The sequence below is a fragment of the Trachypithecus francoisi genome, unplaced genomic scaffold, assembly GCF_009764315.1.
Source record: "Trachypithecus francoisi isolate TF-2019V2 unplaced genomic scaffold, Tfra_2.0 Lachesis_group5, whole genome shotgun sequence".
Lineage (NCBI taxonomy): Eukaryota > Metazoa > Chordata > Mammalia > Primates > Cercopithecidae > Trachypithecus > Trachypithecus francoisi.
The window spans coordinates 53,242,699-53,267,945 of NW_022681470.1; the positions used below are offsets into that span (position 1 = coordinate 53,242,699).

Sequence of the window (25,247 nt, forward strand, 5' to 3'; positions counted from 1 at the left end):
TAAAGAAAGTGTAATAATTTAAAACATGACAAATAATGTAAACTCACTATTAATAAAATGCAAGAAATTGATATGTTTTTTCATTCATTGTCTAAATCTTTCTTAGGGAAATTATTGCAGAAGCAAAAAGAAAATAATAAGCTCTCACCAGATGGCAGATATCTATGCTAATTCTATCATTAAATCTTTTAGTGTGGTGGTTTGTAATAGACATTGGCTTTCTTTTCTCTGTAACTTGAGGTATTAAGTAAGAACAAAGAGGGAAGGTACTCTCTCTTTTTACAATATTGCCTCTTACTCTCTTTATGTTAAACCACTTTAAGTGACTTTGGGGAGCTATGTTTAATTAGAATTATATTTAGTTAACCTGTCATTTAATCTAGTTCCAGTTGCTTCTCTAGATAAATCACTCAAATTAAAATAATTATCAGAAGAGAGCAACAGCTCCAGGTAATCTCTACTTATTTTCAAAATCTTCCAAATAAAATTCAAATAAAGTGTTACAAAGTATAATCCCAACAGACATTATTACAACTTTATTAAATTGCGATTAAAATATAATTTTGCAACAGGAAAGTGTTGAGTTACATATTTATGGGACTGTAGTTGAATAGGATCATCATGGAACTGATAACACACAGCACTTTGAAAAGAAGTAAAATGTTGGGTGTCTGACTTTTGGCAATCTCCTCACTAAAAAGAGAATTGGACTTAATAAATCTTGTGGTTAAACCACAGATAAATATTTTCAACATATTAGAAACTTTGGTAAATATGTTTCCAATTGGCTTATTTTTAAAAAAATCCACAATATAAACAATAAGTGGATAAGTAATTTCTAGTAATTTTAAATAATAATGACATTTGTCAAATGGCATCCCCAGAGCATATAGCTCTTTAAAATATTTTACTTTGCTCTTGTACTAAATCATTAGTTTCCATTTAGTTACACAATGCAGTTATCCAGTCAATTTTATCTTGTTGCTTAGTATCATGATTCTAACCAAAGTCTAAATCCATTTATCTTAGCTACCATATTATTTAACAGTATCTAGATTTAAAGATTTTACTTAAGTCTAATTACAAAAAGTGTTTTTTAAGGTTCTTTCAGGACTTACTGAGATAATGAAGGGAACCGCATTAATTATTTCCAAGATGAAGGGTATTCGTAAAATCTGTTCCCAGATGTTTCCCTTCCAAGAAAGAATGAATAAAAATGAAAGTCAATTATACTGCATCTTATTAATGGGGGAAAAAGACAGCACTTAGAATTTCTCTAGAAATAAATATGCTTATGCTTCCATTAACAGAATACTGAATATTGTATAGACATGTAGCAATGACTTTCAGAGATTATTTTTCTTAGTGTAATTGTGCTCTACCATGAATATTGCACATAACATTTTTTATCAAGTAATGTGTCATGGAAGAAAATGTACTAGTAAAAATAAAACACACTAACAAAACCTACAGAGTCAATTAAAAAGTGACAATATGAAGTTTTACTTACTAAAATAATGATATTCACTAACCATCAAGTATATTAGTTTGTGAAACAATAATAGTTTGTTAACATACCTTGTTAACAATCATTGGTATTAAAATTGCTTTCACATTAATACAATTTAAAGGAAAGTCTTTTTCAATCATTTAGACTAATCTCCCTACCCTCATAATACAAACATATTAATCAGGACTGAGTACATAATTTGCAGGACCCAGTGCAAAATGAAAAATATAAGGCCTCCTAATAAGAAATTAATAATTTCAAGAAGGTAATATGAGAACATTCAACTAATCATGAAGACCTTCTGGTCGTGGAACCCTGTGCTGACCCTGATATTATGCACAAAATACAAGTCCGTGAAAGTGACCCTAACATTAATAGGTCACCACTGAAACTTTGTTGATTGGTGTCTGATGATAATGAGCACAGACTTTTCTAAAGCAGTTTATTCTTCTATGAAGAGATCTGTGTATTAGAAAGGCAATTTGAAATCTGCTATCCCTGTAATCTCCAATTATCCGTTATAACACTGACTATAAAATTGGGACTCTTTTTCTTAATTTTCCTTAAGGCCCCAAAGGCTTAAAACTACACTGATGGAACATACTTGCACATCCCAAAGCAAAGTTCTAGAGCAGCTATTGTTTCTATGTACTAAGAAATTAAGTAATAGGTTTCGTGAGCATAGTTTATCACTCTCATCCAGGCTACATAAAAACAGTAAAGGAGTGGGAAGTTAGAAGAAAGGGAAGCAGTGAGAATGCCTCCTTATAGAGATACTACAGGTGCTGTGGTGCATCTTATCACCTCAAGATAAGTGAAAAGGGCTATAGGGAACCAAACCTCTTAGCTTGGCTCCAACATGGAGACTGTATTTGGCTACTGCCCAAAACTTTTTAAAATGAAAAGTCAAAGAAAAAGATGACTGGGTAAGAGCAGGACACAGTCTCTCCAATTTTAAGGCAAAAGTGCCTATTTTCTGGGAACCAGATATAGACCCTAAAGAATGGAACCTATGGTTATTTAAAAATGGTTTACACTCAATAAGACTGTGTAGCTGAAGGTGAAATGGGACTTCAACAGATGGCGGATGTGAGAAGTCCAAGGTCTGTGTCAGAGCCCTAGTGGCTAGCCTGACACACTGAGGCCTCCAGGAAATTCAAAGGCCCCAGATAGGCCACAGAAGTTTTACATGGGAGAAAGAGCCAGAGCTTGTGTCTGACATGCGGAACAACCAAACATCAGACAATAACTGTACCAGTCAGGCAACTTCAACCCAGAAACTGACTGCACTTCACTCCCTGTTCTTCCTTAGCCTTAAAGGGCATTAAATAAGAGAGGAAGTAGAAACAGCAGATAGGCCTCCCATGATGATTCCCTGTTCCATGTAGGTCTGAATTGAGGACAGGGAGAAGCTTTCTTAGAGGAGAATTTTAAATTTTTGCATATATCGATCCTAATTTCTTAAATACTAAACTGAGATTTGCTGTATGAATGAAAAGACCAGAAAAGCTATGGCACCTCTCTGAGATGTCATCTGATTAGCATGGATCAGACAGAGGATGCATGGTTTTGAAGAAGTGTAGAAAGACTGGTCTTTTCCTACTACTACTGAATCAAGACTATTTAACAAAAGAGTTATAACTAGGCCGGGCACGGTGGCTCAAGCCTGTAATCCCAGCACTTTGGGAGGCCGAGACGGGCGGATCACGAGGTCAGGAGATCGAGACCATCCTGGCTAATATGGTGAAACCCCGTCTCTACTAAAAATACAAAAAACTAGCCGGGCGAGGTGGCAGGCGCCTGTAGTCCCAGCTACTCGGGAGGCTGAGGCAGGAGAATGGCGTAAACCCGGGAGGCGGAGCTTGCAGTGAGCTGAGATCCGGCCACTGCACTCCAGCCTGGGCGACAGAGCGAGACTCCGTCTCAATAAAAATAAAAAAAATTAAAAAAATAAAAAAAAAAAGAATTATAACTAGTCATAGCTATGCCATGTTTTTTTTTTTTTTAAATTGTGTAGGTAATAATATCATTTCTTTCATCAGTTTTTACACGGCATCATTTCCAGAATGTTATCCTTTGCTTTACTCTTTCTTTATTGTATTTTCACTTTTCATTTTACATTTTTCTTTGGTGTCAATGGCTGTGCACAAGAAGAGATTGATCTGAGTAGCAAGAAAGGAGGGTTATGGGAACAGTTTCTACTAGTGATATAAAAGAATATTTCTGTTAATGCCCAGCAAAATTAGTATGAACTGTGGCACACTGTATAATTTAGTTCATATAAACAAAAGCCTTTTATCTCTTATGGCTCTCTTCTCTTCATTTCCATTTATAACACATTAGACTTTTATGATTCTTATTTAATTATCTGTCTAGGTTGGGTTTGTTTCCGATTTTTCTTCCACATTAAAGCCAGAAGAATCTTTCTACAATGCCAAATTCCCATTGCTCACATAATAAAATCCAAACTCATCACTGTATTACATGAAATTTCACAATTTAAACTCTGGCTACTAGCTTGGCTTGTACTTTTGATGTTTCTGTCCCTATCCTGAACTCAACCAAAGATTCATCCATGCTGAATTTTATATCCATGGCTGAACAAGCTAGGCTACTTTACGCTTGTATACCTCTGCCCACATCCATCCCCCTAGCTGTAATATTACACCTCCACACCTTCAAAACTAATCCCCTTGGCAAGCATCTGTAACATTTCAGTGAACTAATTTTTTAAAATGCTTGTGGGGGCTCAATTAATATCATGAATGAGTAAATGATACTCCCAGCTATTTCATACATACTCTTTCCCTTCTTTGATACAGTTATTTTATTTTTGGAGCTTAAATATTTGCATTTCTTTCCACTGGATCCAAATGATCTCATTTGAAAGAATGGTATTGTTTAAAACCTTTATACTTCAAGTAATCACGTAGAAATGATCAAACTTGTAATTGCAGAGAAAACTGAAATTTTCTGGAGGAAAGTATTCAAAAGTTCTTGTTTATATGCCCATGTTAAGTAATTTCATCCATGTTTCAGCTTCAACTTATATTCAGTAGTAAGTAGAAATAAGTAATGACTTCCAGTATTGTATTAATAGCCCGAATCAATATTTTATCTCTTGAGATTCTGACTCAGATCAACTGCTTAACCCACTGCTTCACATCAATGCCTCAAAAGCACTTTACATATAGTATGTCTAAAGCAAAACTTATGACTTGTTCCCTGACTTATCTCCCAGTAGCACAAACCAAAAATCCTGGAGATACTTTTTAAATTTTCCTTTCACATTATACTATAGTTATACTTATACTATAATTTATCAATAAGACCTACTAACTTGTAAATAGATCTTGAGATTTTCTAGGTTTTATTTCAGCTCAGTTCTCACTTTTTGACTTGTTAAGCCTAATTAGCCATCATCTCTTCATTCTTGCCCCATTCCAATTCATCTACTGCACTATTACCTATCTCCTGCACCTTCACCCCAGAACAGGCCTACTTTTCAGAACTATTCAGACACTTACACAACAAAGACAAAAATGTGATCATATCATAGAAGATACTATTTCATTTTTCTCTTGTTGACATCTCCAACCTTATTTTAAAGATCATTCCTTCCATAGATGTAATATATAAAGTATATTCACTGCTTAGAACATGACTTATGTATATTTTTGCATATAACTCTTCAAGAGGCTTGGAAAAGCTTTACCTTTCTTTCCAACTTCACTTTGCCAAGTTAACTCATACCTGCCTCTCAGCTCGCAACCGAAATCTGAGTTTTTAGAGGCTTTCCTTGCCCCTTCATCATATGCCCTCTAGGCAGGATCTCCCCCTACATTAGGCTTCTTGATCCTCCATCAATTTATTTCACGTTATCTTTTTTCAGTTTGTATTTATATACTAAATATATTACAACATTTTAAACTCTGTGAGGTCAAGGTCAGGACAAGTATATTTCAGGATTGCATGCTCTACTCCTAGCACAGTGCTCGACAGTCTGAATCTCCTAAATAAAAACTGTTGGTACATTATGTCAGCCACAGATTGTTGCTTCACACCACATGCATGCATATATGTGTGTGTTTGTGTAAGTTTGTGACACATGAATGAACTTCCCACAGAGGACTAATTTTCATGGTCTAAAATTGTACAGTGGGGCAATGTATTTATTGCTAAAAATAAATGCATCTCTTTTCAGTTATATGCATTGAGTTTCATTCGAAGATTTCAGGTTGTCTTCTGAACTACGAGATACATCCATAAATTATCTTTCTTAAAAATAGCTAACTAAACATAAATATAGAAAGGATCTACAAGTTTCATTGGCCAAGAAAGAGTCCCAATAAGCCTAAATCACAAAAACCTAAGGATAAATGCTAGTATGGTGAAAAAAAGCACGCATTCATACAATGCCACTATGTAAGAAAAACTAAGAAATAAAATTGAAAGGCAAGCACAATGCCTTTCAAAATTATGTTAAATACATTTTCATTTAATCTTATTTTCATGAAGGAGATAAAAAGCATTATTCTTCTTCCAAAAATTAACTTCTTTAGTTTCTGAGTAGTAACTGTATCTGCTCTCAGTGGCCAGTCCTCTCTATGTTCCTCTTCTTATTGATAGAATTCAGTAAAATATAAAGAAATCTCAATCCAATTAGTCTACATTTAGCATGGACACATCATTTTTAACCAACAATAATGCAGGAAAATATGCGATTTTCTAAAATGCATCGCACTTTTATTTTTTTCATAAAGAAACATGGAACCTTGGAACTACTATCTGTGCAACCCTAAAGAGCACTTTAAAAATTAAATTAGTTACAGCAGTTTATTTGTTGCAAGCTCAGATTAGGCCATCTTGTAAATACTTTTTAATTCTTAAATGTTAAAGATACCTGTATTTTAAAATATTTAATACAAGGTTTGGTAATTTGTCTTCTTTGGATGAATTTAAAATAGTGTTATAATACTATGGCAGTCTTACTTTATATTTCTGCATATAAACCCAACAATATTTAGATTTACCATTTTCAGGGCAAGATAAGCAGAATCAACAGTACCTGGTATTCAGGAGTCCTGGACTAAATTCTTTGTTCTTTTCCAGAAATAAGCCAGTGTGGTGTTAAACTTTCAAAATTGTTGCTTTTTGTAATTTGATTATGGAAAAAAGAATTGGAGATTTAACAAAAAGTTTCTAGGTATGATGAATTTTTATGTGTGGAGGTTTGGAAATTGTGCCAGAGTTTGTTTTTGTTTCCTTTTGATTTAATGAATGTGTGTGCATAAATAGAACTTTATTTTGAAAGCAGTTGATAAAGAATTAGAGGGTATTTATGACAACAAAAGAATAAGAACTTTAGGTTTGGGTGATTACCATGTTTGTTTTGCCAACTAGCTATAAACATGAATGGAATGATGATTTAAGCACAGACCTGCACTTCTGTATGACAGAAGACAAAATAAGTTCATGTCGTGGATGCTAATTCATTATCTGCTAAACTCAACATGTACTTTAATAGTTCTAGCTAATTTCACTTTAACTTAGCCTGGTTTTCAAAACCTACAGTCTCAATGAAAGTTAAAACTATTTTAGTTGTTAATGATTTAGTTATGTTTATTTTAGAATGTCTAATTTCAAGAATTATAAAATGCTTATATAATGCTGTATTAAGTGTATTTTTAAATATTTAATATATACACATAAGCATATATAATCTATAAATATACATATATAAACAAACACAAGAAAGTTATATATGGATTTGCTATTAATATTACTATTTCAGAAGTATAAGTATCAAAGAATAATATCAGCAGTGGATACAACTGCTGGTGCAATACAATATCCATTTCTGTGTGTCTGTATATTACTTTTCTTTAAAAAATCTAACTTAGGCATGGTGGCTCATGTCTATAATCCCAGCACTTTGGGAGGCTGAGGAGGCAACCAGATCACTTGAGCCCAGGAGTTCCAGACCAGCCTAAGCAACATAGCAAAATCCCATCTCTTAAAAAAAAAAAACAAATACAAATATTAGTCAAGTGTGGTGGTGCACACCTGCAGTCCCAAGCCACTCAGGAAGGTGAGGCAAGTGGATCTATACTGCCTAGGAGGTAGAGGCAATCATGCCACTGCACTCCAGCTTGAGCAACAGAGTGAGAACACTGTCTCAAAAAAAAAAAAAAAAATCTATCTTGAAGGAAGAAGTATGTTTTAAATTCTGCTACCAAAACATGCCTTATTTAGAGACCATAAATGACTACCAATTACTTGATTTACCCACTCTAAAAAAATTATTGAACACTCTGTTGAAGGGACCAGAGAGATTCCCAGATTGGACTATATTTATAAAAGGAAAAAGAAGATAATTAACAGCAACCTATCCTTCTACTGTCATATAACTCCTATTTATCCTATCTGTTTTCTCTGTAACACACTGGACTTAACTGCTGTCTACATTTCCTCCATCGAAGCCATTAATGTTTATGGAAATGTTATATATCATCTAGTTCTGCACGCTAGGTCTTATAATTTTCTGCTCTAATTTTATAAATTATAAGCAATAATTGATTACAAATGTCATCATCATATGATTGCGATGAAAAATTATCTTGAATCGATACGTGTTTGTAAAAGGCTTTTAAAATTAGTGCTAAAAGTTCTGTTAGCAAAACACCAACCTTAATTTCATATTGCATTTTATCCAGAAGTTGGAGCAAATGCATCTTCAAATGTAGATTAATATTTTGGCCATGTTACAGTTCTGTATATACTCCCATACTAGTGGAAGGGATAGGATTAATTTACCCCAAAATACACAGGCCTAAATTTTAAGCATACCATTATTTATATGTTACATTCAACATTTGTTGTACATATGTATGCATGTATATTAATGAACATTAAAGATAAGATCTGGGACATTAATTTATTTGATTTTTTTTTGTTTGTTTTATTTTTCTAGTTACTCAATATCCAGATTTGTCAATCAGGACATATTTATAGTGCACGTATTTTGACAAGGAGATATACTAATAAACCTTAAAAGACCCTTCTTCAGCATCTTCATCTATATTGCTTATTATTGATTTAGTACTTTCTAGGTAATTTAGGGATGTGTGGCTACCATGTGTAAGTTCTTTCATTTCCCTTCCCTAGCTCTAATTTATTTCTTGATCCACCACTTTCCACCTTCTGCACTCTCCAAAGAGAATGGAGACTTTCCAAAACTAATCATTAAACCTGAGGTTTCTATTCCAGCTTACTTACTTCTTACTTATTACAAACTTTCCTGTAATATTTTTACTCCTGCCTTGTACTTTCTCTCTTTTTTAAACAATGCAGATTTTTTTTATTATGAAGCAGTCATCCTTGCTTCTATCCTACTACTTTGAGTAAGCACCTGCCCCAGTCAAACAACGTTCTCCATTTAACAATTTTGACACTCAATTGTATTCCATTATAACTGACCTACTGTAGGCCAATAGCAAATGACCTCCTAATTTGTAAACTCAATATCCTTTTATCAGGCTTCTCACACTTGACACAGCACATGTGCTTTTATATAATACTTTTTGTTCCTCAGACATTTCTAACGTCCTATGTCTTCTCATAAATTTTAATTAATCCACCTATATTTTTTAAAGCTGTCATTCTTTTGTTTTTATACTTTCTTATTCATCAATCTGACATTCTTAGAAATTGGTGTTTTTTTTTTTTTTAAGATGGCAATAATGAGAATTAAAAAGAAAAAAAAAGTGAGCCTGAAAAAAGGGTGTGTTTGTAAAAACTTCTTGTTCTAAATCTAGAATTAAATAATAGTCTGAAGAACGTTAACTTCGAAGCTCTTATGTTTTAAAAAGTGAGACAGGGACAGATGCAGTGGCTCATGCCTGTAACCCCAGCCATTTGAGAGGTTGAGGTGGGAGGATCACCTGACCTGAGGAGTTGGAGACCAGCTTGGGCAACAGGCAAAATCCTGTCTCTACAAAAAAATACAAAAAAATTAGCCAGGTGGCGGGGTGCACCTACAGTCTCAGCTAGTCAAGAGAGTAGGGAGAATTGCTTGAGCCCAGGAGGAGTTGAAGGTGCAGTGAGCCATAATCGTGCTACTGCTCTCCAGCCTGGGTGACAGTGTGAGACCTTTTCTCAAAAAATAAAAAATGAAAAAGTGAGAAAGAAATTGATGTGCTAGATATGAGTTCCCCCAAAACATAACCTTGAGTACACTTGATAGAGTAAATGAAAAGGCTATTAACAAAAATTAGTAATGATTATGACAACCATTCCAATGATTTGCTAACTTTTCTAACTTCTCTGTCTTCCCTGACTGTTCTGTTCTTCCTCCCAAACCCTCAATTTAAGCATCTCCATCAACATAAGCTTTAGTTTCCACCCTGTTGATTAACCCATGCATGATAGATTCTCATGGCTTCCTTTACTATCAAGAAGTCTTAATGATGAACATGACTGTCAAGTCTTAATAAATCTCTTCCTCAACAGTTCCAGCTTTTCATTCTCAATTGCGTACCTTATTTAACTGTGTGTTCACCAGTACCCGAAATTCATCACCTCCAGAACCAATTCCATTATTTAATCTATGTGGATCCCAATCTGACATTTTTCTTGACACAACTGTTTCTTAGTTTTACTATCATATTTCTAGTCATTAAAACTCAGAAACTATTAGAATGCTATGAATTTCCTTCTCTTCGCCTATCTCAACCCATCAGTTGATGATTTCTTTAGCTTCTACCTTCATAATTAATCTTTCATTAAAACTGGCAAATCTTTTCATCCAGCCAAAATCTTACTGTCAGTTTTCCTTTCATACTGCAACATATCTTAACTGAGCACATGAACTTCACCATAATGTCTATTTGACCTGAACTGCATAGAGATTCTGAACTAATATTCCTAAAACTGAATTTCAATTACAGAATCTCGTGGTAGTCATCTCCCATCAACTTAAAAATACATGCTGCTATACAATGCCTATATTCTAGACAATATATTTATTATTCCTCCAATTTTACATGCAAAGTCCTTCCTTTATGCCTTTGTGAATTTTATCAATCTCTATTGTGCTGTCTTTTCATCTTGCCTTATTGAAATCACTGTGGTTCAAGGACTACTGTTTCCTTTTCATTCTACGATATGAGCTCTCTCTATAAAACCCTACAGTGCTTTCTTTGACCTCACTGGAAGTACCTGTTATATTCTGCTTTTATTATTATTATCTGTATGATGTTCTGCTGTAACCTCCCTTTTCCTGATTATAAACTCATTGAGAAGAGAATCATGTGAAGTATAGAGCGCTCCATTAAATAGGAGCTCATTAAATATTTGTTAAATCATGTTAGCCAAACAAAGCTTTATCAAAAATAAGATAATTTATTAAAATAATTCCTAACAGACATGTTTTTACTTTCTCAATATTTTTTGACAAATCAGAAAAAAAAATGTTGAATATGATAAAGCTGAACCATTCCATTTGCTTGCCTCACTAATGCATGCATATAATGGGTAAGTAAACCCATAGGAACTAGCAAAGCATTTGTAAGTCATCAATGAAAGCATTACCATATTAATAGAGCTTTTTATCACCTACTGGAGAGGCTCAAAACAAAGTGGCTCAAGAAGAGTCAGCCCTACCCTCAAGTGCAAATTATAAATAAAAGAATACTGAGTAAACACTACTGATGTGTTCTATCAGTAAGAAACTGCTAATTAAAATAACTTACCTTATAACTAAGATAACCAAGTAATATTGTTTCAAACAAACTTATCAATGCCACTGAAACCTGAAAGATAAATTGCAACTTAATGAGAAAATGCAATGCAATTAAATTATATATTCTTGACTATACTACTAACTTTATTTAAATATATGTGCATGTATACATATATGAGTGTATAATAGGCCTTATTAGGTGGCACTTTAACTTCTATACACAGATGACAGGCTGCTGGCCAGAGTTTGCTGTCTCTGTACTACAGCTTAGTTTTCATAAATTCTAATACTCCTTAATAAACCTTTTTTATTTATTATTCAAAATGTAAAGGTGGTATTAAAATAGACTGGCTGAAGTTTACATGATATATAAAGAACAGGTTCTTTTATATGTGTGTTTAGTTTAAAAAAATTTTTTTAAATAGAAATGGGGTCTTGCAATGTTGTCTGGGCTGGTCTCGAGCCCCTGGGCTCAAGCAATCCACCCACCTCAGCCTTCCTAAGTGCTGGGATTACAGGCGTGAGCCACCATGCCCAGCTATGTGTGTGTGTTTCTAATACATAAAATCACACATAACTCTCCACCACAGATAACCGCTCTATCCCAGAAGCATAATCATCTGTACCAAAATCAGCATTTCTCTTCAGAAAATACAGAAAATGAAATAACACACTCTTCAAGTTTAATGGTATATTCAATCCTATCACCCATGTCAAACAAAATAAAAAGACTACATCTCTGAATACTAAATAAAATAGACCATATCAGCACTTCAAAATACTTTCAGATTTTATCCGAATGAATTTCATAACCAATTCCCCTTGTGCGGATATAAGTGTTAGTCCTATCTTCCTATGTATGCTTCTATTTTTTTTCTATATTCTTTATTGTATACATCATCTCTACTGCTAACTACCAAAAGTATATTACTATGCCACAAAAAGTAACAAGAAAAGATAATAAAATTATTCTGTGTTAAATACTCTACAACCTTAGGATGGCTAAATAGAAACTAATAAGCAAATATAAACAAAAAGTGACTCAGGTAAATATATATGTTTATAGATTTTTGAGATTTAAGACTATTTGAATGAGAATGGCAGATACCCGGGAGATTACATTTTTTCTTCTGTTGGGATAAAATCTTTGAATTTAAAAGAATATTAAAACATGAGAACAATAAGAAAACAGACAAAATGCATAGCAGTGTAAGTAAAATATGTTCAGAAGTATGTGCAGTAACTAGGCATTATTATGATAGAAAACTCAAATCTCTTTCATTTTCTCCACAAATCCTCTAAATCATAATTACTCATGCTTTTTTGTAGAAGTACATAGCATTAGATGATCTCTAGAGCATTTTTAACATGTTACTTAAAGTGCTATTTAAAAAAGAGCACTGTTGTTATTTTAAAATATCACTATTTTAAAAAGCAATTTGAGTAGATCAAAATATATTTGAAGATAATATGCGGCTATTCATGAAACAATTTATTTTAAATGTGCACTTAATTGAAGGATAGCTCAGAGATTAAAAGACTACATTTTAATGAACATTTCAACAATTTCAGAGTTATTTATAAATTAATATGATATTCCAACAAAAGTCAGAGTAAGGCAATGTAAAAACAACTTGACTTTAACAAACTATAAAACACTTAGGCTGGGTGCGGTGGCTCAAGCCTGTAATCCCAGCACTTTGGGAGGCCGAGACGGGCGGATCACGAGGTCAGGAGATCCAGACCACCCTGGCTAACACGGTGAAACCCCGTCTCTACTAAAAAATACAAAAAATTAGCCGGGCGAGGTGGCGGGCGCCTGTAGTCCCAGCTACTCGGGAGGCTGAGGCAGGAGAATGGCGTAAAACCCGGGAGGCGGAGCTTGCAGTGAGCCGAGATCTGGCCACTGCACTCCAGCCTGGGCGACAGAGCGAGACTCCGTCTCAAAAAAAAAAAAACACTTAGACATAGTAAAAACTTTATTTTGGCGAGGCGTGGTGGCTGACGCCTGTAATCCCAACACTTTGGGAGGCCGAGGCAGGAGGATCACAAGGTCAGGAGATCGAGACCATCCTCGCTAACACGGTGAAATCCTATCTCTACTAAAAATACAAAAAATTAGCCGGGCGTGGTAGCGGACGCCTGTAGTCCCAGCTACTGGGGAGGCTAAGACAGTAGAATGGGGTGAACTCGGGAGACGGAGCTTGCAGTGAGCCGAGATTGTGCCACTGCACTCCAGCTTGGGTGACAGAGCGAGACTCTGTCTCAAAAAAAAAAAAAAAAAAACTTGATTTCATGGTTATGATCACAATGCACACATATTTTAATCCATTATCACATACAAATATGCAGACTTTTAAGGCATGATTTAAAAATCTGGAATGTGGAATTGGTGTAGAATGAGAGATACTGAAGAAATTGAAGTGTGAGAACATAGAAAGGGCGTGGCTGATGAGAAATTGCTTGATGAATGTAACATACATTATTTGAGTGATGGATATAGTAAAAGGCTGAACTTCACCACTAAGCAAAATAGCTAGGTAATAACATTGCACTTGTACCCCATAAACGTATACAACTTTATAAATAAATAAATAAAGTATTTTAAAGATTGCTCCTAAGCAGTGAGTCTTAAAGTCTTTCTCTTTTCTCCAGACTCAAGTGTCTTCCAACCTCCAATTCTTTTTGATGTTGGTGATTCTATTCTTCCGATTAATTTGTAATTTTTAAAAGCAACAGAAAATAAAAAGGATCGGTAAGAAGTAAACAGAAGTACAGGAGATAGAAACTTACAAAAAGTTTGCTGGGCATGGAATTCAATAAAAAACAAAACAAAACAAAACAAAGAAATAACGGAGACTCGGCCGGGCGCGGTGGCTCAAGCCTGTAATCCCAGCACTTTGGGAGGCCAAGGCGGGCGGATCACGAGGTCAGGAGATCGAGACCATCCTGGCTAACACGTTGAAACCCCGTCTCTACTAAAAAGTACAAAAAACTAGCCGGGCGAGGTGGCGGACGCCTGTAGTCCCAGCTACTGGGGAGGCTGAGGCAGGAGAATGGCGTGAACCCGGGAGGCGGAGCTTGCAGTGAGCTGAGATCCGGCCATTGCACTCCAGCTTGGGCGACAGAGCGAGACTCCGTCTCAAAAAAAAAAAAAAAAAAAGAAATAACGGAGACTCTAGGGAGCACCTCAACAATACAAACCAGATATGTTGTGCTCTTTCATATTTTCGTGGCCTTTCTTAAAGACTCCTTTTATGCTATGGCATACTTTTGGTTTTATTTACATGATGAATTGCTTAGGAGCTAAGCTCTCACTATTGGTGATATGAGTCATTGTTTCATTTGTTCATTCATTAAATCATTATTTATTGATATTCTATCATATTGCAGACACTAAGAATACAAGGCAAAAAGTAAACAGAGTTATGGGCTTTGATTAACTTTAAAGGAATCATATAACAGGAATATTTAATGTAGTTTGGGAAAACCTGTGGAGCCTTAAAGCACTAGTTTACTTTGGTTTTCTCCAAACTCTCACAAGCTCTTTAAAATCTAATTCTGATCATGATGAAATCCTCAAGAGGTAGAATGCAGGGCTCAGACAAACAAGAGGAAAAAAATGAAAATATTAGTCCAAGATGTGCATGAAGATTAGTCAAGCAGAAAGACAAACTCATTTTGAACATCAAAAGCTCTCCAATAGTACTTCTCTGTGAAATATGAATAAACCCAGAGATATAGGGACAAAACAAAATTATACATAACCTGTAAGCCCCACAAAGGTAGACTTCTGTTCACCCAAAAGATATGAGACCTATAAAAAGAATAATAGTAAGTTAATTTTTTAAAGTGTGAAAAAACTATTCACTTTTAAAATTCAGTTAAAGTTGGAAATATTAAAATAATGCTAGCATAAAAAAGACAAAATACCAAAATTAACATTTGAAAAAATATTGCTGCCTTAGTTTTCTTTTTGCTAATATTCATTTCTATTCCAATAAAAACTTTCTGAATTTCATTTTTGGTCACTGTTGATAAATTAAAATATGTGACGTTATTGAAAGAATGATATGGGAAGGCAGAATAACCTCAAACCCTTTACTGGATAATTTTACACTGAAAAGTCACTTAACAGTCTTCTATAAACTCTAAGATTTTCTTATTTTTAACAGGACATATATTTGAGTAATAAAATTCAACAGTATAAATAATCAGAAAAAAGTCAGTAAAAGAGTATAAAAGGCAATAATATTTCAGACTTGAAGTTCTATAAAATATTTAACATACCACGAAAAAAAGTGTGACTGGGGTTAACATATTGGGCAAGGCAAGAAGTAATCATCTTTACTCCCTAAAAATATATTTTCTGATGATAAAAAGGCTTATGCTCTGGAAAGAACATCATGACACTTACTATCCCTCTAATTCTAATTTTCCACAATTTATAACCTAGCTTTGTCTACATCATTTAGTACACAGTTCATTTCAATGGGAATCACTCACAGCAATATACACTATTCAGAAAAAGATGAAAATAATTACATTTTCCCGAAGAGAATCAGATGAATGGTAGTTTTTTGCATCTCAGTAAATGGTACCAAATCCCACTTTATTTTGCTACTCAAAACTTGAGCATCCTTTTAGATACTTTCTTCTCCTACATCTGTAAATACTAAACTCACTAGACACCAAATCTTTTCAGTCATTGCAACCAAATATCTGCAGAATTCACTTGCTTCTTTTCATGTCTACTACCACAATCACCTTATTCTAAGATATCATTTTTCACAACTGGATGCTTGCAAAAACCTACCAGTGGGAAACCTGCACCTTATTTTGCCCTCTACCATTTTTCTCCAAGTTGCAAATACACTGATTCTTTCAAAATGTGTTTTAGATCACATTACCCTATTCCCTATTGTGTATTGCCTTTGCACTTTTGTTAGAAAAAGATCAAAACAGTTGACCTGGCAGTCTCAGACATATTCAAGTGGACACACTCCTTCTTTCTACAAGCCCTTTCTACGTTCTCTCCTCTTATCCTAGAAGTCTCAGCTCAGCCCTCTGTGTTTCAGGGAAAACCTCTCTGAGGATTTCACTTGATCAACTTTGTCAACTAATCTCTTGGGCCATGTCATCCATCACACCTTTCCTGTCACTCATCTCAGTGGAAGCTTTATATGTATTTGTATATGTGTTCTTTTAATGGCTGTCTCCTCACAATTACAAGCTCCATAAGATAAAATAATATATCTTTTTTATTCACCATTATAAACCCAATGGTTTGCTAAGTACATGCATATATTAAACTAGGCAACCAATTATCAATGATAAATGGTGCCAATAAAGGCAAAGATATAACTTATGAATTCAGTATCACTGTCCTTTCTAAAAACACTTTCATATGCTGAGTAACATTCGAGAAATCAGACAATAACAAGGTGTGTCAGAGGAAGAGGGATATATGCCCAGTTTTGTAAATGGAAAAAGTATGTGTCAAAAAAGCTATACTGGTAAGTAGATAGCAATCCCTGGAAAAAAACTGTAAAATGAGTTGCTAAACAGAAGTGCGTGAGTATTTTCGAAGAAAATTGATAATTAACATAGACTTAGTAAAATCTGCTTGACTTTCATAATCGCCATTCTGACTGGTGTGAGATGGTAACTCATTGTGGTTTTGATTTACATTTCTATAATGATCAGTGATGTTGAGCTTTTTTTCATATGCTCATTGGCTGCATAAATGTCTTCTTTTGAGAAACAAACAATGCCCAGTTTTTGATGGGGTTGTTTGTTTCTTTCATGTAAATTTGTTTTAGTTCCTTGTAAATTCTGGATATTAGACCTTTGTCAGATGGGTAGATTGCAAAAATGTTCTCCCATTCTGTAGGCTGCCTAATGTTTTAACTTTGATTATAGTTTATTTTGCTGTGCACCAGCTCTTTAGTTTAATAAGATCCTATTTGTGAATTCTGGCTTTTGTAGCAATTACTTTTGGCATTTTTGTCATGAAGTCTTTGCCCATGCTTACTTCCTAAATGGTATTGCCTGGGGCTTCTTCTAGGGCTTTTATGGTTTTGGGTTTTACATTTAAGTCTTTAATCAATCTTGAGCTAATTTTTGTATAAGGTGTAAGGAAGGGGTCCAGTTTCAGTTTTCTGCATATGGCTAGCCAGTTTTCCCAGTACCATTTATTGAATAGCAGATGCTTTTTAAAAAGTCAAGAAACAATAGATGCTGGAGGATTAGGAACGCTTTTACACTGTTGGTGAGAATGTAAATTAGTTCAACCATTGTGGGAAACAGTATGACAATTTCTCAAGAAGCTAGAACCAGAAATACCATTTGACCTGGGTATATAATCAAATACCATTGCTGGGTATGTAACCAAAGCAGTATACATCATTCTACTCTAAAGACACATGCAAACTTATGTTTATTGCAGTACTATTTACAATAGCACAGTCATGGAACCAACCATAATGCCTAACAATGATAGACTGGATAAAAAAATGTACATATACACCATGGAATACTATGCAGCCATAAAAAGGAATGAGATCTTGTCCTTTTCAGGAACATGTATGAAGCTAGAAGCCATCATCCGCAGCAAACGCAGGAACAGAAAACCAAACACCACATGTTATCACTCATAAGTAGGAGCTGAACAATGAGATCACATAGACACACAGATGGGAACAACAGGTACCAGGGCCTGTGGGGGCTAGGGAGGGGCAGAGGTGGAAACTTAGAAAAAATAATAATAAAGTTAGTTTAAGACTTTTACACTGCCAGTATAGCAAATTTGGTGAAATTAATACTTTTTTAAAGGGTCCAAATGAAATAATTTTCTAACGTGTATATCTGAAATTTATAATAAAATCAACTTCATATTTGAAAAATTCAGAAAAAAGTCTACTTACATCAAACTAATAGCATTTTCTTTGGTCTGTGATATTGGTAGGCAATTGAAATGTCATAAAGAATTTAAGTAAGAGTTTTAAAAAAGACATACTTATTTTCCAGGCTAGACTGTGTCTTGTGAAATAGACTTCAGAATCCATTAAAAAAAAAGTTCTACAAATCTCGGATCTATAAATTTCAAGGAGATCTCCAACTGAAAGACATACTTTTATCAGTTTCCTTAACATTAAATTGGATAAATACATAGAAGGAAATGTAAACATTTTAGTAAAAACTAGTGTTCAAACCCTCCTTCATAAAATGAATTTATCATGAAAAAAAGAATGTGGGATCTAATATGCACATTACTAGATAACCTCCAAAATAAATGAGGAGTGAAACTAAAACTGACAGCCAAATGATAATTTCAAATGAACATTTAATCTCATTGACACAAAAACACTAGGAGAAAAGAAAACATGCACAATAATATTTATTTCAGTATTATTTATAGCAAGAGAGTAACTGGAATCTACCTGAATATCCAACAAGAAGAGAATTTAAGTAGCAGATGCATCATCATCAAGTAAAACAACAAAAACATTACAACTGAGGAAAAAGTTATTAAAATATTACTTTAGGTCATATCGGTACGTGTATGTTATCTATACGTCTGTGTATAGAGAGAATTTGTAAATAATTAGTCATTAAAAATGCTAAAAATACTTATTCTAGGTGTTGTGATGTAAGATAATTTTTACTTCCTTGCCATATATATCTATATTGTAATATGCATGAAACATTTTTAAATAATAAAAACAAATTTCCCTTTTCAAAAATATAAAAATTAAATAAAAAATGCAAACCAAAACCCAAATATATATCATTTAGTTATTCTGAATTAGACTATCCTGTTGATAAAATTCACGTATGAAGCGTTATTATGAAAAGTAAAGGAACCATAGCAAACAATGTAAGGAAAAGCAAAAGTTCAATACAGGAATTTAGTAATGTAGCCTCAGCCACTTTTCCCAGAACACTTATGAACTGTCTTAAAAGTAGGAAAACAGATGGTAAAAGTGTGAGAACAGCTTTGGCAGAGGAGGTGGAAGTCAGGGGGTGAATATGTTCAGCAGAAGAACAAAGCATTTGAAAGTAATAGGGTTAACATGCAGAACATAATTCATATGAAAGGACATGTTGCTCACAAACCCAAGATGAACTCAAAGATTGGTAATGCTAAAAAAAAAAACTCATATAAGTTTGTAATGTATTAACAAATAATAAATAAAACAGGAGGGTAAATTATACACCTCCCCTGACCATAATATACAGTGAAATCTGAATACTAGATATGATACTAAGCCCACATTTCAAGACGAACATAAAATATGTAATACACATCCAAAAACTAGGTGACCAAAATATGAAAGCATATGAGTCTTGCCAGTATGATAGAAAGACTTTTCAGTATTTGAATCTTTTCAAAATATTGGAAATATTTAATCCCAGGTTAGACAACCAACTATCAAGGATGTTAGAGAGAAGACTGATAACTAACTCTTTGAAAGAATGGACATTAAGGGCCCTTGCACCAGACGTAACATTGGCTGTGACAGAGTGGGCTTTAATTAACATTCATTCTCCCCCTTCCATGGCACAGAGTCAAGTGCAAAAAAGTCACTCTTCAGTCAACTACATTTCTCAGTCTTTGTGTCAAGGTATGATGATATAACTGGTTCTCACGTGGGATCTGAGTATGAAGTACAAGTAAAAATGATGTTTGTTGTTTGTTGGCCAATAATTTTTAAAAATATATATGCCTTCTCCAAGCTCTCTTTCACTTTCTGAAAGCTGGATGCAAAGATTCAGGTCTTAGGACAACACAAAATCACAGAATGCAGGGGGCTTGTACATATAACACCTATCATGTTATGGAGTGTGTGTGTGTGTCTGTGTGTGTGTCTGTGTGTGTCTGTGTGTGTATGTTTGTGTATGTGAATCATTATATGGAGAAAAAGTTCGCAATGACCAAAAACACCAGTATTAGTTTCCAGTATTAGACTCCAGTAAACAAACAAACAAACAAAAAATACCTTTAAATGTTTGAGATTTGTTAGAGAACTTAGTTCTACTTTATTCTAAAACAATAAGAAGAAAAGGTCTACATTAAAATACTCATTCCTATTGATCATTAAATATTTAAGAGCTATTGTCAAAATTCCATTTTTTCCTTTAATAGTTGTTACCCTGAGGGAGAAATAATATTTAAAATTTGAATTTCACTTAAACACACTGTTTGCTATATTAGGCTTTGATTTTAACTAGAATCCAAATACCATAAAATAGGAGCCTGTTCATGTGCTTCTTACCTGTGTCTCTATCACTTGATGTTAAAAACAAATGATCATTTCAACAATTTTTAAACTGGAAACAGATACATGAGTTTGGATACATCGATGAACTGTAAGCATCAGCAGGCAATGAGTTAATACTGACGGCTCATCTTTCAATGTAATTTATAAACTACATGCTGCAGGTGTGCTTCCTTTGCTAACATCTTTAAATCATTTACTACACATTGTATGTACATCACAGTTTGCCATTCACACATCATATATTAAGAGTAAAATTAGTTTAATATTCTTCAGGTTTTCCACATTATAACATTTTCATAACAGTTTTGATTCCTGAAAGGGATTTAAAAATAAAGCAAAGCCGCACAAAATATCTGCAGACTTATCATGTCAGAAGCTCTAATTAAATAAATCTCTTTGCTTAATTAGCCTCATTATTTTAAAATAGAGCCTGTGCCCATAAAGGCGACTTCTGTTTTTCATTAACTAATACTGCACTGACAATGGGAACTAAACAGAACATTGTATTCAAAATGGAACCATAAATGTTTTTTAATTACCATAATCTGATTTTTCAAATGTATATCCTCTATAATTATGGCCAAATATTCTTAGTGATATTACATAGAAGTTAATTGTAGGAAACTTCGTTCCTCTTAATGTTTTCAAATAACATAATTTTACTCTGCTAACACCCACCAAATGCCCTTTTACCCTTAGAAGGATTCCATCATGCCTCATTTTATGATTTTCAGGTCTCGCTAGTGTACTTTTTATTTATAAATCACCACATTTTTAAAAAAATTCTGATATGATTGTAGAATAATTTGTTACATGAACCATTTTAATAACACTGACATCTCCATCAGTAGTCCTCAATCATTTTTACTGTACAACACACTATCAATAAAATTGCTGAGCATCATTTCATTAATTCAGCAGCATTCACTGACCTACCAAGTCCTGTGCTTAGTGTGAGAGCTACAGAGGAAAACATGGCATGGTTCTTGCCCTTGGTGAGCACATAGAAAGGACTGATAAGTGAATGGTAATATCAAGGGCAATGCTTTGGCTGTTGTGAGAGAAGTATGTGGGAGAGTACTCAGAAGACACTCCTAAGCCAGAGTGGAACTGGGCTACAGGGCACAATACCCATAAGGATTTTGGATTAACTGTTATCCAAAAAGTTGTTTTCCTGAAGGCCCTGGAGGCCAGAAGCAAGTTAAAAAAGTGTGGGTTGTGAGAAGCAGGAAACCTAATTTCCCAGAAGAAGGAGAAGAATGTTCAAAGGCCCAGAGGAAGGGAGACTGAAGAGTGTATAAGCTACTTCAAGTAGTTCAGCAGAGCTGGAGTAAGGGGCTGGTGAGGTGGAGCAGGCAAAAGTTAGATTACTAAGAATCTAAAGATTAGATTCTTTTACTCATGTATCCATTCATTCATCTAACAAATGACTATTGTTTCCCACTTTGTGCCAGGCTCCCGGGATTCAGGCAATGATCCCTGCTGTCATGGAATATCCTCTCTAGTATTCATGGAATATCACAGAAAACAAATAAATGAGTAATATTAGGTAGAATATGTAAAAGAGAAACAGGATCTAAAGAAAAGAAAAAAAAGTAAAAGAACGCTTTTAAGGGAGTCTTATGAGGAGATTACAATTTTAAGTAGGAAGCTTCATATTATCTGAGGAAGTGCACCTTATGTTATCTGAAGGAAGAGAATCCTGGACACAAAAAAATGCCCTTATGAAGGACCTAAGCTGGGTGTGTCTGGTATGATCGAGGAACAGAGAGGGGCGAATCTGGCTGGAGCAGAATGGGTGTGGGATGAGTAGTGGGTGGTGAAGTCATAAGGCCGTCGTAAGTACTTTGGCACTCAGAGCAGAGTAGTATCAAGATGTGACTTTTATTTTACACAAATAGCTTCTACATTAAGAATCTATCAAAAGGGAACAAAGGCAGAATTAGCGGGAGTGATTAATTAGGAGGCTATTGCAGCACTCCAGGTGTGAGAAGGTGGCTTGTACAAATATGGTGGCATTGAGAAGTGATTATGTGCTAGGTTGATCTTGAAAGTAGAAATGAGAGAATTTTCTAAGGCATTTGTATATGCTGCAGAAAAGTAAAGAAATTACTCTAAAGCTTTTAGTACAAGCAACTTCTAGGATGTAATTGTTATCAGCTAAAATGTGGAAGGCTGTGAGTACAGCAGGGTTTGGGGGAAGGATAGAGTTTTCAGTCACTGAGATGTGGAAGAGCACTGAAAAAGCTAATTGGAACACAGTGAGTCTGAAATGTCTGGATATCAAAGTAGGAAAGTTAAATATGCAGTTGGAATTTGGGGGAATGGTTTCCTGTGGTCACTGAGTTACACAGAGATTAAAAAGCATAATAAGTAGTCAGTCCTGAGGGTCTCAAAGCAGAGTGGCAAATATGAGAAAACCTCTGTTTCTTCATATATAAGGTGAGAATAATAAGATGAAGTATATACTGAAAAAAAAACACATATAAGAAAACTAGTCTAATGACAGAAATAGCAGGAACTCCAAAATAAACAATCTTTTCACAGATTAAAAGTTCCCTAAGGATACTGAATGTTCCTGTGCCTCTCTATATATTTGCTAATAGCAATGTGACTGGTACACGCTAAGTAATAAAGACACAGTGAAATACTCATAATTATATTTCATTAAATAGTTTTATAAAGAATTATCACAGATTATTAAATAAAAGCTCACTTATTAATCTTTAACATTAAATAAATCTAGACACCTTTAAATAAATGCAAACCTTTCAACAAATACAGAATCATTTTTACTACCTAAACAAGCTGAGGGGTAACCAATTCATTTAGATGCAGATTTTGAGCTCACTTTCATTTTACTTTTATCTTTTCATTTTTAAATTTTCTTAAGGCAGACTTGCGCATGAAGAAATAATTGTACAGATGTTAGTCATCAAATTTAAGTTTTCGGCTTTGAAAATCATTGTATATTTAGTAGGCTGGACGAGGGTCCAGGATGATGATGAGATAAATATTATACATACAATTACACACCAGTACCTTTCCCTACTGCTTCCAGCAAAAGGCAGAGCCTAAAAATGAAAATCCACAAATGACTAGAAATATAATTTAATAAGAGCAACACGATTATGAGCACAAAATAACTCAAGTTAATACATCAGTGTCATTTAACTCAAATAAGATAAAGAACTGCACAGGTTAAAACTGAGTCTTGAGATAGTTATCCTTCCCAATATATGATGGAGTGTTTCCATTGAAGGTTAATAACTACTTATTATTATGAAAATATAAAACTGGCATGCAGTAGAGTAAACCTTTTGGGAGTATCTGAAAATCAAGAACAGAAAGATATTCGGGTCTTTAAAGAGACACCCATTTTAAAACAAAAACTACTTAATGCACTTTGGCTAGCAATAAAATTTTATGCCTAACAGTCCAATATTAGCATCAAACAGAAAAATAATAAAAGATACCTATAAAGAACCTACAAGAATTATGAAGTGCCTGTAAATCAGATCAATTTTATTTATGACAAACACCTAAAACATCCTTAAAAATGAAGCTCTACACAACATGCTTTAAATTTAAAATGTGATACAACTCAAAATAATCAAAATAATATTGCTGAAGGTCAGGAAAAGGTACCTTACCATTCATTTCCTTGTGAAGGATTTTCTAGTAGTACTCGGATTATGTATAATAAGCAGCTTAGTAATTTGAGAGAAAAATTGAACAGGCGTATCCTTAGACCTTTAAACAAACAATAAAAGTTTTATTTTCATTTGAACTTAGTTCACAAAAGACTAAAAAGAATTGTCAAAAATATCAACTTTAAATACAACACTTAAATTGTATTTAGAAGCTACACTACTATAATTGTCTAAACTCTCTGAAGTTCTTGGTGACTGAATTTTAATTACCTGAATACTGAAACAAAAAGTGAGCTTGACAGGATACTTGAACCACAAATGAGAGTGCATATTTTATACCGAGACTAAATCTAGATTTGAACATTCAGAAGCCAAAAAATGTATGTCCAATCAAGGTTGATTAAAGTATGTTTATAAGTTTAAGTATTTTATATATCCGTAAGTTTTGGGATAAAGTTTAACTGGGTAGAAAATCTAGCTGCTTACAAATTCACAAGCCAAGTTATAAAACTTATACCTTCACAGAATCTTGTGGATGTGATTATAAACAAATTAATTATATTTGTATAGTTCTATCTTGTATATTTAATATTAACTATATAATTATAACACATACCAATTATATAATTATATATTATGTATTCATTATATAATTATATATTATGTATTCATTATATAATTATATATTAAATAAGTATAGAGAAATCTTAATAGCATACACTGAGAAATACACACACAATCTCTCCATCTCTCTCACACACACATACATTTAAAGTTCAATAAATTAAATTCTATTTTTAGCTATTTAAAATACCCATGAAATCTTAAACTTTTGTGGGAATTAAAACTGCCATGTATGTATCTTCCAAACTGTGTAGGTCACAATTATGCAGCCTGTAATATTGAATGATGATGAAGAAGAGTATTTAAGATTAAGCAAAATATGCATAAAGTCTGATTAATATGAGCATTATCTTTCCTGTAATTACCTGTGATATCTGATTCATGCATTATGAGTAAAATTTTGATAAAGACTTCCTTATAATTATTACTTAATA

General features: G+C 33.9%; 1 protein-coding gene across 2 annotated transcripts in view; it reads right to left on the minus strand.

Moving 5' to 3' along the window:
* KCNT2 (potassium sodium-activated channel subfamily T member 2) overlaps positions 1 to 25,247 on the minus strand; it is a 371,426-nt gene that overhangs the window by 228,219 nt on the left and 117,960 nt on the right. For both annotated transcript variants that reach the window (XM_033196980.1, XM_033196979.1), the window contains exons 3-6: positions 24,190 to 24,289; positions 15,021 to 15,069; positions 11,263 to 11,322; positions 1,119 to 1,193 (exon numbers count right to left, since the gene is read on the minus strand). In XM_033196980.1, coding sequence (XP_033052871.1) covers positions 1,119 to 1,193; positions 11,263 to 11,322; positions 15,021 to 15,069; positions 24,190 to 24,289 — 284 coding nt within the window. The remainder of the gene's footprint in view (positions 1 to 1,118; positions 1,194 to 11,262; positions 11,323 to 15,020; positions 15,070 to 24,189; positions 24,290 to 25,247) is intronic.